Below are 15,062 nucleotides of genomic sequence, written 5' to 3'. Positions count from 1 at the left end.
TCGTTGAAATCGTCTAAATGGCTGTTGCCGCGCTGTCGACGGAAACGAGTGAGACTTCTACTCGAAAACAATACAATCGCGATATAATTGGTTATTCGCCATAAAAGGTACTTAAGGTCCGTGAAAAATGGATCAATGAAACTCGCCGGTGTGAAAGGCTGGTTTTTAATTTTTTTTCTGTACCCTTTGTACCGTTAATTATTTTTAAAATGTGATCTCGAGAATGAGAATAAAACAGCAGGCGTTCGGATCGTTCTTCAAAGTTACTGTGGCTGTTATTGAAAAACTTTGCACTTTCCTTTCTTGTAGGTCAGAAAGTAAAACTTTCGCAGAGCGAGGGAGCACGGTTTGGTCCGTGCAGGGGTTGTTTCACGTCGAGTGGGAGGGGTGCGTGCCGTGACGGTGACACGGCGATAGCTATCGTTCTCACGCAATGTTACAAACGGCCAGTACTTTTTACCATTACCGTTATTATGCGACTTTTCGCGCGAGTTGCCGGGGGCGACTGACTGTGTGCACCAATTCCACGTCGATCGGGGTTAAACTGTCAGGAGGTGGAGGGAAATCGATCTTTATGGAAGTCACCGTCGTTGAGCACGACACCTCGTTTCCACGTGGTCGTAAAAATAAACTCGAACCGACCGCTTAATAAGTTTACAAGATTAACACAGGCTCCGTATCCGTGGATCTGTAAATCGACACTGGCGATAGGGTGGATTTTCTTTTCTCTCCCGCGAAAAACGAGCTGAAATTGCAGGGGTTCGTGACCCTTTCGCGTCGCAAAACTGATTTTTCCCATTAGATACCGAAATACTAAATTTAAAATAATAAAGCTCCGTCGGGCGCAACTGGGCTGCGAATTTTCTGCGCTCGCGCACGGGTAAAACGTATGCAACGCTTATGGACGAAAGTTTTTTTAGACCGGGATGATCGTATTTAAAATTAACGTCTCGATTTGCATTAATGTTCTTGTCTCCGGTGAAAATGGATTACACGAGGTGTGTACGGCTTCAAAGGCGATGCTAGATCGAATGAAACCTTTCCGAGCGGACGTGTTTCGGGGATTTAAATTGAAACATGTAGAAGAATCGTACCGTGACTTGTACCACCGCTTATAAATAATTAATAGTCTGAACGTTTAAAATAAAATAATTATCAATGCAACGGTTGAAATGGCGTTTATGAATAGGAATTTTATTTAACGGCAATATGATAATCACGATTGAATTATTAAAGAGATAATATAAAAATAGAGATTTTCCACAAAGACTTGTAGCAATCGTTTAACTTTTGATACGGCACACACACACACGGACAAGAGAAATATCTTTCCCAGATTTCCAATCTCACAAAGAGAAAAGAATCGGGGACATAGACTTATCTTTCTAGTCATGAAATATGCATACATATACATACGCAATCATAGATGCTTCGAGATCGTCCGATAACTTTATTCGATACCTATCTGAAGCTCAAAGCGAGACTTTATTAGCTTCATTCACGCGAGTTTGCAAGCTATTTTTCAAAATCTAAATTAGAACGAATCTTACTATTGCATGAATTAGTTTAAAAGTATTTCTGTGTATCGTTTAATATTTTCATAATCTTTTCCCCGACAGTGAGAGAAAACCGAGGGCGAAAGCCAGTTACTAATAACTTCGATTCCCCGAAGAGCAATGGCGCGCGACAACTGAACTCTAAATTCACGCGAAGCGTTTTCTCGTTTCGAAATATCCGCGGCTGCGTATGATTTATGGTTCCTCGGGGTAGATAAAAATCCCACGAATAGAAAGATCACCGAGTGGCCAGCATCTGACCATTCGCAGCCTATAACAGCGCGATAAATTCCCACGCGCTAAATGCTGAAGAAACGCGAACGTATTTACGTCCTCTTTATTATAACCTTATACCGTATAATTTTGCGCAAGGTTCCCTTATCTTTCCGTGAATAGCTTTATGAATTATAATTTTTACAAGTTTTAAACACTCGATAGGGAATTATCGCGTTATACGTGGCCACGTAGAAATTACGAGCTTTACTTCGCAAGTAGTAACAACTTGTTAGGAAAGACAAATGGGTCAGATAACGTGGTCGTTAAGTGACTGTACATTAAAGTGTCCCAGAAAATATTGTGCATTTCGAAACCTTAATGTATTAACTGGCGAACGCGACGAATCAGAATTTCAACCATGATGATTTATGGTCGTTCGACGTCGTTCCGTAAGCATTGCGTTTCTTTGGGATTCCGTGCTCGGTCTTGGAATGCAAAAAGTGTATTCAAATCCACGTTTAATATTGTCCTCGTTATTGGATCATCTCCCGGTAAAAAGGTGGATCAGGGATTAAACACTCGACGAATTGCAGTTTTTGCAATGGAATTTCACACCACACTTGTTGATATTTCCCCACTTTCGCCTTTAATTCGAATGTTCCTGGTGATCGGTAACGCAACAAATTGAGCGTGCCAATATAATTGCGTTGCCCTATTGATTTCGCGACGTGTGTAAGCGATATTACGAACGCCATGTAATGGTATCGATATTAAGGTATCGACACGACGATATACCGACATAATGATATCAGTTTAGTTGGTAAATGCCGTTAACAAAATTGGAACGAGTATCTCGATACGTCGATGTACCGTTATCGATATAACAATGTCGACGCATCGATGTACCGGTACCGATACGACCATGTCACTGCATCGACATGACGGTATCGATACGCTGATATCGATCTATGGATGTGACAAGCGTCAATGCGGCGATACGGTGCTTAAATTTCAATGGAATTACCCCGGCTAAATTTCAATGATCCACCCCCAGTCGCTCTCCCACAACTTAGTGTCTCGAGATAATCGTAAACCAATTCTACAGACACGAGTGATCTCGTGACGAGCAGCGTCAGTTGAATTAGAACGCTGCATAATGGTACCAATGGACTCTCGAGGGTAATCGATAAATCATCCAAGAAGAAAGCGTAAACTTTAAGAAAAGCACACCAAAGAAACGAAACAGATTTTCGTTTGCCCGAATTCGCGGAAGACAAAATTACAAACTCGGTACACGGATTTTTGACGAGCGTTCGGTCAAGTTTCGGGTGGCCTGACAGACACCTGACTTACTACCCCTGTTGAGCCGACCCTGCCCAAAGGTGGTTGCCAGCTTCAGACTGCAGCAGGCGTGGGACGACTCGCACGTGAGAGCGTTGGCAGTTTGCCACAGCAAAGTGACCCACTTTCGACGCGTAGATTGACCCAAGTGTCGCCATTTTTACTGGGAGTTACCGGAGTAGTTCTTGCTGCACGGCCGCCGGTGTGCGATCCTTTCTTTTTTCAGGTCGCCAGCAAGGAGGACAGATCGTTAACTGACCACGCAATTATGCGCGAACAGCTAGTTTCTTTGAGGCTCGAGCCTCCGAGTTTGCACGGCGGCCGTTTTGTGCAACGCTTTCAAAGGGGAAATTGCAACCTGCGCTCCCAGCGCCTGGGCCTTTCGATTAAAGACTGTTCCGTACGATAGCGCCTGTATTTTTCGTTCCATCGGTGGTAATTGTCGGGAAAGTTGACGACCCTAATTTAAAGGGACCACTCTCGTCCAGAATCCTAACAATAATTGTGTTTCTTTTACGATTCCATTAGAAAAATGTAATGGCTTCCGAATTATTGGCAATTCCAACAGGACAACGAACTCGACTGCACAGCAATATATCAACTTGGCTCGCAAATAGTATCGGAGTCTTAATTTGCCCCTAAAAATAACCCTTTACAACCACCTAACTGTTGGCTGCCATGTCACTCGTGTATGGGTGACAGAAGTTTTCGCTAACAAGGGTAGAATACGAATAGGACGGAGCGCTTTTTGGACGGAACCGGGCTTCAAATGTAGGACACGATGAATTGAAACAGATTCTAAATCTGTTTTTTATAAAAAAAATAGCGCTGAACGTTATAGTACTTTAATTTCGTGTTCAATCGACTTTGAAATCGCCCAAAAAGAGGGTCAGGTGTACAAGACGAGTCCGAGGGAATCAATTTTGGAAATTTGCAGAGTACATTTACAGAGTTATTTAGCGCCACTTGCGTTGGTGTTTGCAAACATTGATTATGGCATGACGTTATTCGTTTTCCATTGATCCAAGACTTACGTCAACAACGTTAGTTATTGATCAGACTTTCCAACTGTTAATTTGTGTTGGGTTATCAGGTGGCGCGATTATGAAAAATTCTCATTCTACATTTTTCATTCACTTTGGCAAATCGGTGACGTACCGTACGAATTAAATTTCCTTTATAATGTAATAAAGGTCCATGTCCGCCTCGCGTTGCCAACGTAAAAAGCAAAATTACCAGTATTCCGTCAACGTACCAAACAAACGAGCGTCTATTGATAGAACTACAAATCGTCTGTAAATTAGTCATGGTTCTGCTTACGAAATTATCCAGAATAGAGTTGGCTTTCACTGAAAGAGCCGTCAAGTGACCCAAGAAGCGTGCATTTGTGATTCGTTGCGCCGGTCGAAAACATTTTTTCTCCCCGAGGACATAAAGAAGCTTGCGCAACGAACGAAAGCAAATAGGCTGCGTTCAAAAGTATTAACGTAGGCTCCGTATCTGCGTCGAGATATCTTGTAGCTGCATTGCGGGTAATTATTGACTTATCCCCCGTTGCAGTGTGTGAGGATATTTGTGCCATGTAGTACAACTGAATGTTTAATCTCTCGATTCATGTTTAGTTTAATCTCTCATTTCGTATTCGGTATTGATTTAGTATCAATGTCAGGCAATAAAAGAATGCGGCGGTTCGACGGTGGAAGGCGGAAATGATGCACAAGTCGAAACTCATAAAGACTGCATACGAAATGGCCGAATGTAGAAGTCGCGACGCTATCAGGGTGTTACTGATATCTCATGCTAGCAGAAAGGTGCGTGCAAACTACTTTTGCGATATCATCGAGACGCCGCGACGGCGACGATATACGATAATCCCACCATTGTGTTTAATAACACGTTCAGAAATGGTGATTTTGTTGTTCATTAGTAATATTTTTTTTTGGGTGGGTAAAATCGAAGATATTGAGCAGATCTTAATCGCTTAATTAATGAGAAATATTAGTTCGAAGCAAGTTACTTCACTCCTACCAAATTTACGAACTACTTAACGAACTGCAGGATAACGCCAAACGGAAATTAAGCAAAGATGATAAAAGAAGCTTAATTTCTGAATTTCGTAATTCGAACGGTATTGATTTTCATCGAACAGAAGTTTGTCCCGGGATGGAAATAGGCATGCGGAATCGTGACTCGCAGAATGATGGCAAATTGTAGCTTCCTTGAAGTATTCGTTAAACGGGATAGATTTGGGCAATTAGCAACTGCGGATGGCGGGTCGAATCAATATCGGTTCCTGTTCGTGTCGTTTACTGGTAACACAGCGTTCGCTCGCTGCAAGAAGCTATAAAGACTGCTCCTGAGCGATGCTCGCAACGCGCAACAACGGAAACGTTCCCAAACGTTCGATTCTCTCGTTGAGCTTTAAATAATTGTGGGCCCCGAACGTATTATTAGCGGAGCCGTTTAATGACAGGCGACATCGGGTCTCTCACGTGTTGCAAAGTAATTTGGAAAACATCTAATAGCTTGCAGGGACTGCAGGGAAGCGTTTAAAGCTTGATCGCGAGTCGCCACGAGCTTTCTACGATCGGCAGGCAATAAACCGTGCCCCGACACGATACCGTTAACGATATTTTAAAGTTGATTTCCCCGAAGAGAGAATTTCGACGAAACTTCTACCGTCGGAGAAAAAAAGGCTTGGGAATTTCTTCGAGTTAGGAACTCTTCTGGTTGATTTTTCGGGCCAAAGGGAGCTTTCCGTGCTGGCGACCTCCTTCGTAGCTAACACGGGAGGACGTGACCCGTAACCATCCGAGATTTTCCGAACACTGCGGTACTTCCCATTCATTCCACTAAGCGAAATAAGACCGTCTCCGTTGCGGCAAAGTAGAATAGGACAGGCGGAGGGCGGACGGTATTGCACTTGCACGGAAACTATTTAAGCAGAGGTGTCTTAAGTGCTCGACCGTTTCGAGAAATAACCATTTTGGTGAATTTATTCCAAAGCAGCCGATACGATAAACAGAATTTTCATCAAAGAGTGGATTCGAATCGAGCGATTTCGTTTCGCGAACGAGTCGGAAATGCCGGCGCGGAATTTTTCAAAATTATCTGGATCCCGAAATTCGCGTCATTGATGAAATACAGATAATACGGTTCTTTCAGAAAGCACGTATCAAAGAGCCACGGCAATTTCCCCGTGGCATTATTAGATCCTCATCGACCTACCCTTAAACCTTCGCGTGGTCCTACAATGCGTGCACCTTCTGTGAGGATAGAATATTGTCCTGTACCCTTAAATCCAGATGAAATTCTCCTTTTACGTGTGCCCTAAACGTATTACACGAAACTCCATTCGCTGCCTGGCTCGACGAAAAGAATAACATCGTGATGAAGTATCTAGGAATTTATTTATTTGTGCATTTCTCTCGCGTTCTGCGAGCTGGAAAATCGAACTCTTCGGCGATGTCGTATCGATCGAGAATGCTTTTACTTCCGCATTATTCACGGTTTATTTGTTAGCCGTATCGCGGAAATATTGCAGGAGGAGGGGGTGAAAGAAATTGTCAGACATTTTAATGTGCCTTACAACGATATATTATACGATATTTTGGAACAGAGAGTGCATTTATAGATAATACTAATGGGCAAGTTTGTATTTTCAAAACACGGTTAATGGCAAAATCACCGACGATACTCTGTCGCGCGAGATCGACGCCATTTTGTTTACTCGCGTCAAATATACACACCATTTCCTTTTGGGGCTGACAGAGTGAAACGCGTAAACTTGTCCACCTGTATTATTTTCATTGTCCCTGGCTCGACCAACACTTCTTTTTTTTTGCAACGAACAACAGGCTATAACGCTAAATTTTCTATGGCAGTTCTTCTTGGTAACTTTTCAAAGTCGCGTTCAATTTGTAATTCTTTTGTTTCTGCCAATCATTCGCAGCTAAAACCTTACGAAGTGCAATTTAAAGGATATTCTCTAGAACACGTGTCGAGGTTAAGGTCGTCGGTGCTGCGCCGCTATACCGTATAATTAACAAAATGTTCGCATGATCGTGCCGAATGGGTTCAGGTGTTAAACGCAATGAGGAAATTCATTCATTATGAAAGCGGTGTAAGTCCACGAACTCGAATGTTCCTTGACCCATAACATCGATAAAATCTAAGGACATGATGCAGTTATTACCGTGCACACCACCTGTGCGCTGTGATTATTTCAAAACCGTTCGCAAATGGCGGCAACAAATACGTACGAATCAACGGAACGTGAAAATTAAATCGAACTACGTACAGTATCGATTCGTTCGCGTAGTTTGAACATTTAAAAATAAGCTCCCTCGGTCAATGTTCCAAGTTGAGCGATTACGTGGCCGTAAAGCTGCCATTGCGTTTCCTTTAAAGCCATAAACTGTTTGCTCGCTGCTCGCCTAGGCAGGACGTCGGTTAATGGATTTTAATTTACGAAAAGAATACACGAAAGGGAGTTGAACGGAGGTCGGGCTGATATAGAACCTAACGTTTTTATCGCTCGTGAATAAAATTTGACCGACAGCCGGGAGCGAAGGATTCACGTTCGAAACCGAGTTTTCGGTGTTTCGGTCCGTTTTATCCACCCCCGGGGATTAATTCTCGGCCACGAACGAAGGGACCGAGGCGGCCCCGTTATTTTTACGATTCGTTTGGCCGTTTTCGCGTACGGCGGGGCTCGCACAAAACCGTCGGGGGCATCTTTCTAAATCGTCGTCGCGGCGGATTCTCGATGAAAGAGGAGCACCGGGTTCGTCCTCCCGGGTCTTGAATACGATCGTATTCGAGTAGGCGGCTATTATGCGCCGACAATGCAGTAATCAAGCTGAGGGGGGGGTCTCTCTTTGCCGCGCAAAAAAGGATTGCTTCCTTGACTTCGCCAACGGGCGTCGCGGCGTCTTCGCAGCGTCAACCTGCCCCTTAAAATTCTTTAACGCCTCGACGGTCTGTTGAACTTTCGAGCGGACGCTCAGAAGGCGTTAATTACACGACGCGGGGGGAGGGGAAAAAAATGAAGTGCCGTAATTATGACGTTTTCGCGCCACGTCCGGGACGGTCGCGATCGGGCGAAACTTACGATTTACGCCATTGTTCCGCCTAAGCCGCTGGCATTCATACTGACGAGGGGGCCTTAGAGTCGTGGACATTTGAAACGATAGCGTAAGTTATAGTATACGTATATCTAGTATCAAAAAACACTAATATGTTCCTTCGCAACGGGTCTTTATTTTCGAGATATTTTAAAGTTTGGTACACACGTTGGAAAAGAATTAAATGTACTTTATATATGTACTTCTGTTAATTATTGTGTGATGTTAATTATTATATGCATAATATGGCATTATTAGGAGCAAGGAAGACGAACATGTAGCTTAAGCTGAATGTGAGTAGGGAATACTAAATACTGCATACGTGAATTTATTACAAACTTGTTACCTAGTTATATATATTTTTAATTACTGTTATTTCTGTAAATGAACGATCTTAAGAAGTTACTTTTTTTTAAATTGTTTAAATTTTAATGGGAGACTCTAGAGGCCAAAATAAGACGAAAATCAAGAATACCAATTTGTTGATGGAGGCTTCGTTAAAAAGTTATTAACATTTAAAGTCCCACTCGTACTGAATTTTTTTTCTAGAAATCGCGTTAGATTTCGGGGGTATGTCTATTCACTAAAAATGATTGTTATTGACCCCCGCAACCGAAAATAATTTTTCCAAAACGATTTGAAATTTTTTTTCCGTCGAAACATTTTACACCTTCTCGAATTTTTTTCTAGAATGTGGGTAAGATTTCAGGGGTATGTCTATTCACCAAAAATGATTGTAATTGACTCCTGCAATCGAAAATAATTTTTCCAAAACGATTTGAAATTTTTTTTCCGTCGAAACATTTTACACCTTCTCGAATTTTTTTCTAGAATGTGGGTAAGATTTCAGGGGTATGTCTATTCACCAAAAATGATTGTAATTGACTCCTGCAATCGAAAATAATTTTTCTAGAATGATTTGAAATTTTTGAATTTAATTGTTAACAACTTTTTAACGAAGCCTCGATCAACGAATCGTTTTATTTTGGCCTGTAGAATCCCTTATTAAAATTTTTCCCAGGGGCGGCCGAACACCCTGTATATGACGAAAATATTGAAAGAAAAAATCCTTTTCTTCTGATTTTTAATACAAAAACCAGTAGCGAGTATAGCAGTAAAATAGCATTATACATAGCAACATCAAGGATTTTACTAATAAAGTTTGCACCTATTCGCGAGTGTATTAACGTCCACGAATATCATCGAGGGACGTTTAACGCGTCCGCTAATTATTTTAATTAAACAGAACCGCGTAAAAACGAGGCCCGCTCCGTCCATAATTAACAGATCGTCGACGCAGGAAAGGTATCCGCGAGGGTGGAATTAGCTTCGCAGCCGAGTGCAAATATCAACGAATGAAGTCGTAAAATGTAAATATACGTAGCACCTGCGCCAGGCGGCCACGAAACCGGAGCGAAACCCTTCGTCATACGTAGGGGCCGAAGGGGTTGGCGCGGATGATATATTTGCTTAGACCGTAGGGGTGAATTACGGTCGGGTTGCGGGATGTGTATCCGTCGTGGGTCTCGAAAGCGATTTATCGGGTTGAAATTCAATACGCGTTCGCGTCGCCCTTGTTTGAACTATTCATACAGCCGGGGGTGGCAGAAATTCGGACCTCGTGCGAGATCGAAGCGCGTGGCATTATTCTCTCGCTGACTTTCGCCCATTTCTTCCTACACGAGTCACGATATCGACGACGCGAATTCCGAACTCGGTGCAAATTTGCCTTGGTACGCTGAACCATGTCTATATCTCCGATCTGTGTCACACGGATCGCAGAGACATTTCCGGTGGCACGTGTTCCCAAGAAAATGCGATCGACCCTTTTATTTTGAAATTAATTCGCTCGTGGCTCTGAGCAAATATTTCCGAAGTAATATCGTCGAGATCGTAAGAGCGATTTATTCGTCGTTTTACTGATACATATTTTAATTACTGTTGCAGACTTGAGCGGAAGGGGGACGAAGAAATTCGGCGACCATTGCGTGGAGGATCGCGAATGCGGTTTCGCGGGATCTTACTGCGAGCCGAAGAAGAGCAAATGCGCTTGCAGGGACGAATTCGAGGCTACGAATCATATCGACAAATGTGGACAGCGTAAGTTAGTATATTTTCAAGCGCGCGGTGGATCGACGGATAATTAAAAATCGAACTGGGAGGATTTCAACGTGATTCGGTTTGAATATTCGGTATTCGTCTGGTACGCTCGCGAAAGGAGAAGAAACCGTCTGATTGCATTAATAAAATGTGTAACGATGGAACCAAGGGGCAGAGGTCGTCTTACATATTTCGTTTCGCGTTTCATCCAAGTCACGTCCGGGGAAGAAAAGTTTTCCCTTTGCCGCGGCCGACATTTACGATCGGAACGATATGAAAGTCGAAGGGTGGCTGCTTATAGCTTCTTCCCGTGGAATCTAAACGAGGCGCCATGGTTTTATCGGTCTCGGAAGGGTCGCGATGAATTAAAAGCAAGAACAGCGAATTCGGTATATCAGATTATGCTTCGAGCGTGACTCTGTTGCGTGGAAAATTTGTTACGAATCATTTTAAGCAACACGCAAATTACCCTCGAGAATTTTATCCAAAATCTAGAACGGATCGACCGAGCTGAACCGAAGAAAAGGATCAGCAACGAGTGTTCCTGTAGTTCTTAATTAAACGTGGCGTGAATATTATTTGGTGGAAAAGAGGAAAAATGACACGTGATCAGGATGCAATTAGTCACGGATTAAAGCTCGATCAATGTTACGCCACTCTCCTAATTGCGAGCTCGTGGTCGATATATCGAGGGCAGTGCGGGTAGATAATCAGTCGATTAGGTTTGCCACGCTAACCCTAGACGTCTACCATCGTCCACGGTATTAGCACTGTTAACCTATTTTGTCATAAGTCTCATACCGAGCAAGACGCTTTGGAAATTCGATTATACGAATAATATTCCAAGCGAAAACTTTTTCGTTTGTTTCGTGTATTTTCCGTCGGTTCAACGAACATGCTTCGACCTTTCAAATTTAAAATCGCCATCCATAGGAATGTAAATTAATGTTTGAAACCCGTTCAGTTCCAAACGCAAATTTTGTATCTTTTATACCCGCCTTTCGTTTTTGCCAGTAATGGAGATGGGAATTGGCGAACGTTTTTCGATAAAGTCTTTTGAACAGCTTTAAATGACAGGAGAGTATCGATTAGAGGGAAACAGGGGAATTCTGCAGGCGGGCCCGATATTAAGAAATATGGCCTGGCATTTATCGAGCCGCGGCGAGATAAACTTGACAGAGAAATTAAGAAACTGAACTCGGGATGAAAAGGGGGAAACTGTGGCAGTTTCTCCAGGCACGGCGCCAACATATTAACCGAGAAATTGCACGATCTTCTTGAACTGGATACCGAAAACTTGTACAAAAGTAAAACAAAGACGGTCGCCTTCCATCTTTTCAATTTTTATGCGACGACAACCCTTTGTGGTCGGCGCTACGATCAAATACTGTACAGAGAAACGATAACTGAACTCGTGTAAAGCTAATGATACTCGAACAACACAAACGGCATCATATTTTTTACCGGGGAATTTCGAAATAACTAACAAATAATGTTGCTGGCGCAGGTACACAAAATTGCATGCTATAACGGATGGATCACCCACTCTGTATGTTAATCATTTCAATATTCCCGTGCACGATCAACAAACAAAATTATCGAATACACGGTTCGAACGTTCGAGCCACCGAAGCGTAAAAATATACGAGTACAGGAAAATTCAAGCGTTTCTAAGCTCTAGTATCGCCGGACGGGAATCGATAAGTCCTTCGTGAACTTCTTTTTCCACTAAGTTTAACTAGAATTATTAAAATAACACGCGATACCGAGGCTCGCGGCGCGATAGCACAGAAGTTACCTCAAGCGGAAAGTAAAAAGTTTACGGTCAATTCGCGCGATCTACCACGAATGGAGGAACGACGATGTTTCTTTAATTTGCATGTCCATTCGACTCCGGTGTACAGCTGTCTGAGGGAACCGGGATAAAACGGGTAGAAATTTCATTCGAAGCGGCGGGTCGAAGTCTGATTGAGCCCGGATGCAACGTTGAATATGAATGCAGCTAAAACGAAGCTTACGAGGGGAGGTCATGACTACGAGATCGCCAATTTCAATAAATTTTATCTTATCCGTTCGTTACCGGGGCCGACAAATCGTTTTTATTATTTCGCCGCGGAACGTATTTCTAAAAACGTGATCCTCGACCGGGGGTTTCCAATACTCTCGCGTCTTCTGATTTGACACACGACGAAAGCAAGACTAAGTCTGTCGGTTCGAGGACGAGCAGTTGTTCGCGAAACGCGTCGGAGGAATTAACATCTTTGTAAGAATCGCTTTCTAGAGGGGAGACCGTGGAAAGAAAGGGAAAAGAGAGGAAGAGGAATGTTTTGAATACGCGACGGGTGGCGGGGAGTTTGCCGTTAATGGTTTTTGTTTTGCAGCGGCGAACGTGAACGAGTCGTGCTTTTTTAACGAGCAATGCGAGGCGAAGGTGAGCCAGACGGAGTGCAGAGACGGACGTTGCATTTGCATCTTCGAGAAGATCCCGGTAACGCAGCCGGACGGGCTGACAGTATGTGTCGGTAAGGAAACGAGGGGGGTGGGGGGAGGGTTGAAATTGCGGGAGCAAGTTTCGCGCGCACTTTTTAATGAGATTCCGCTCTCGTCCCGGGATGCACGGCTCGCGGTGAGAATGAGACGTTCCCGGTTTAATGGAATTCCGGCCTACAATCTCGCGGAGTTCGTTAATTCGTCAGCTGTCTTCCCCGCGATCAATTAAGGCGCGCGAGTGAACTTCGAGCGGGCCGGATTAAACAATTTGTGACGTCGCCTTCCGTGCTCGCCGCCAGAGGGTCTCTACGCTCTTGCCTTTCTCGCAAGCGCCTCAATGACTATCCAATATCTCGCCTGCTTCCTCCACTTAGCAGAAGCAGCGTCACAAATTGTAAACAACGTCACGACAATAGATATTTTCAAGGGTAGTTGCAAACATAATCAGAATAAAGCTTAGGGTTTTAAGTGGAGTAAAAATAATCGTGGAAAGAAGGACACACGCGCGCCTTTTGACAAATTTTTAATCGAAATAGCTGTCGAAACGTGCGTGATCGGCGTTTGAAATGCGCCGCGAGGCGATTTATCGTGTTAATGTTTCAGCCGAACAGAAGGAAGAACCCAATCTCCAATATGTCGACCCGACGATGATCGGTGTTCTTGTCGGTATGGCTCTCATGTTCATCATCATCTGCGTCGTTCTTAGGCTTTTCAGCAAGTAAGCCAACCATTTGCATATCTTTCGCGGCGACTCCTCGCTTTACCAATTCCCACGGCGAGAGTTTACGGCCCGCTTCTCCAGGAAACTCTACTCGAAAATGGGCATTTAATGTCACGCGCCTGATGTGAATTTAATGTCGATTTTTGCTGCTCCCGATACTTGAACCGCCGTAACTCGCGGAGTACGATTTTTTTACGAGGTTACGGTGGTTCGAAGGCCAAGGTTTCAACCTTCTGATTCGAACAAAATTCACGACCCCGGACCAACTCGAACGGCTTTGTCCCGGTTCCAAGATGGCCGCCGTCCGCCGTCCGCAGCCGGCAAACTTCAACGAACACTGATACTTCCCGAACGTGTTTCAGGGCTCGCTGGAACGAGAATCGTACCATCTTCAACACACCCAACGCCCGTCTGATGAACGTGTCCTTGCTGAGGGAGAACAAACTCCTGCACCCGCAGGAGAGACGCGGTTCAAGGGCGAGCGTACGGGTCCCCTCGAGGCAACCCTCGATGGCCTCGTTGCGCCCCCACTCGCCAAACGCCTCGCAAGGTGCGAAACACTCTCAGCACTCACAGCACAGAGTGAGCCGTACGGGTTTTTATTCATTCACTTACTAAGCAAGCAACTTGTTATACAGTGTCCCGTTGAAACGAAGCAAGCGACTCTTTAACGCGCCGGTATATCGGGTGTTCGATGGAAATCGAGCCGCCTCAACGTTTGGCCAGCGCCGTAATACCGATGAACGATAATCCCGATCTTCCTTCCCTCCACGCCCTCTCCCTCCCGTTGCTCGTAAAGTAACCTGGATCGAAAGTTAACGATTCTCCGTGTCGCGAATCACCGATTCCCACCTCACGTCCATTCTAAAATAAGAATCGCATTTCCTATCCGACCCCAAAGTTATGTTCGCGATTGTAGGAGCGTTCGACAGTGGTTTCAGAGTACTCGTGCGTGTTTAATTATTCAAGGTAAACGCGCGTCGAAGAAGTAGAACGTTCTACTAGCAACGGTTGGATTGGTGAATAGCTTTCTTATTAGAAATAACTCGTATACCGAGGGTGAACCGTGGTAAACGTACCAGTAGTTGACCACCAAAGAAAACGTGAAGAAATGCTGGGAAGCGTCATTGTTAATTTTTCTATTGAGAATATAATCGTAGATCGTTTTCACTTTTTGTGAAAGCGTCGACTGCTGGCGGATGGTCAATTAATAGTACTTTTACCCGAATAGAAGTAGATTAGTTGCATTCGAACGTGATGTCGAAAGTGTCGAACGATTTACGCGAAAGACAACGATGTCCTTTCCGCGACGAGGGCGTGATAATTGGCAGAAGTCGATTAACCGAGGAGGGCAGTACTCGAGCTAATTAGCTGTCACCAAAAATAGCCTGTCTTCCAGTACATCGATTTCCGTAGAACATCCCATATATGTACAATATAGATACGAGTATACAAAGTAGGTGACTACCTACTCTTGCCTATCTATCTTTACTTTAGAATCCTCCTATTAAA

General features: G+C 43.9%; 1 protein-coding gene across 3 annotated transcripts in view; it reads left to right on the top strand.

The window, feature by feature from the left end:
* LOC122405442 overlaps positions 1-15,062 on the top strand; it is a 36,693-nt gene that overhangs the window by 16,554 nt on the left and 5,077 nt on the right. For 2 of the 3 annotated variants that reach the window (XR_006259769.1, XM_043410199.1), the window contains exons 2-5: positions 10,187-10,339; positions 12,721-12,861; positions 13,433-13,547; positions 13,913-14,100. Coding sequence is in view for 2 of the 3 variants with exons in the window: in XM_043410199.1 (XP_043266134.1) it covers positions 10,187-10,339; positions 12,721-12,861; positions 13,433-13,547; positions 13,913-14,100 (597 nt within the window). In the remaining variant the exon portion in view is untranslated. Of the gene's footprint in view, positions 1-10,186; positions 10,340-12,720; positions 12,862-13,432; positions 13,548-13,912; positions 14,140-15,062 lie in introns of all 3 variants that reach the window. The other variant, XM_043410190.1, reaches the window with a different exon arrangement.

This window comes from Colletes gigas, unplaced genomic scaffold (genome assembly GCF_013123115.1).
Source record: "Colletes gigas isolate AHSC1104 unplaced genomic scaffold, ASM1312311v1 Colletes_gigas_Sc00001, whole genome shotgun sequence".
NCBI classification, from domain to species: domain Eukaryota; kingdom Metazoa; phylum Arthropoda; class Insecta; order Hymenoptera; family Colletidae; genus Colletes; species Colletes gigas.
This window is presented reverse-complemented; position numbering and strand designations above follow the sequence as displayed.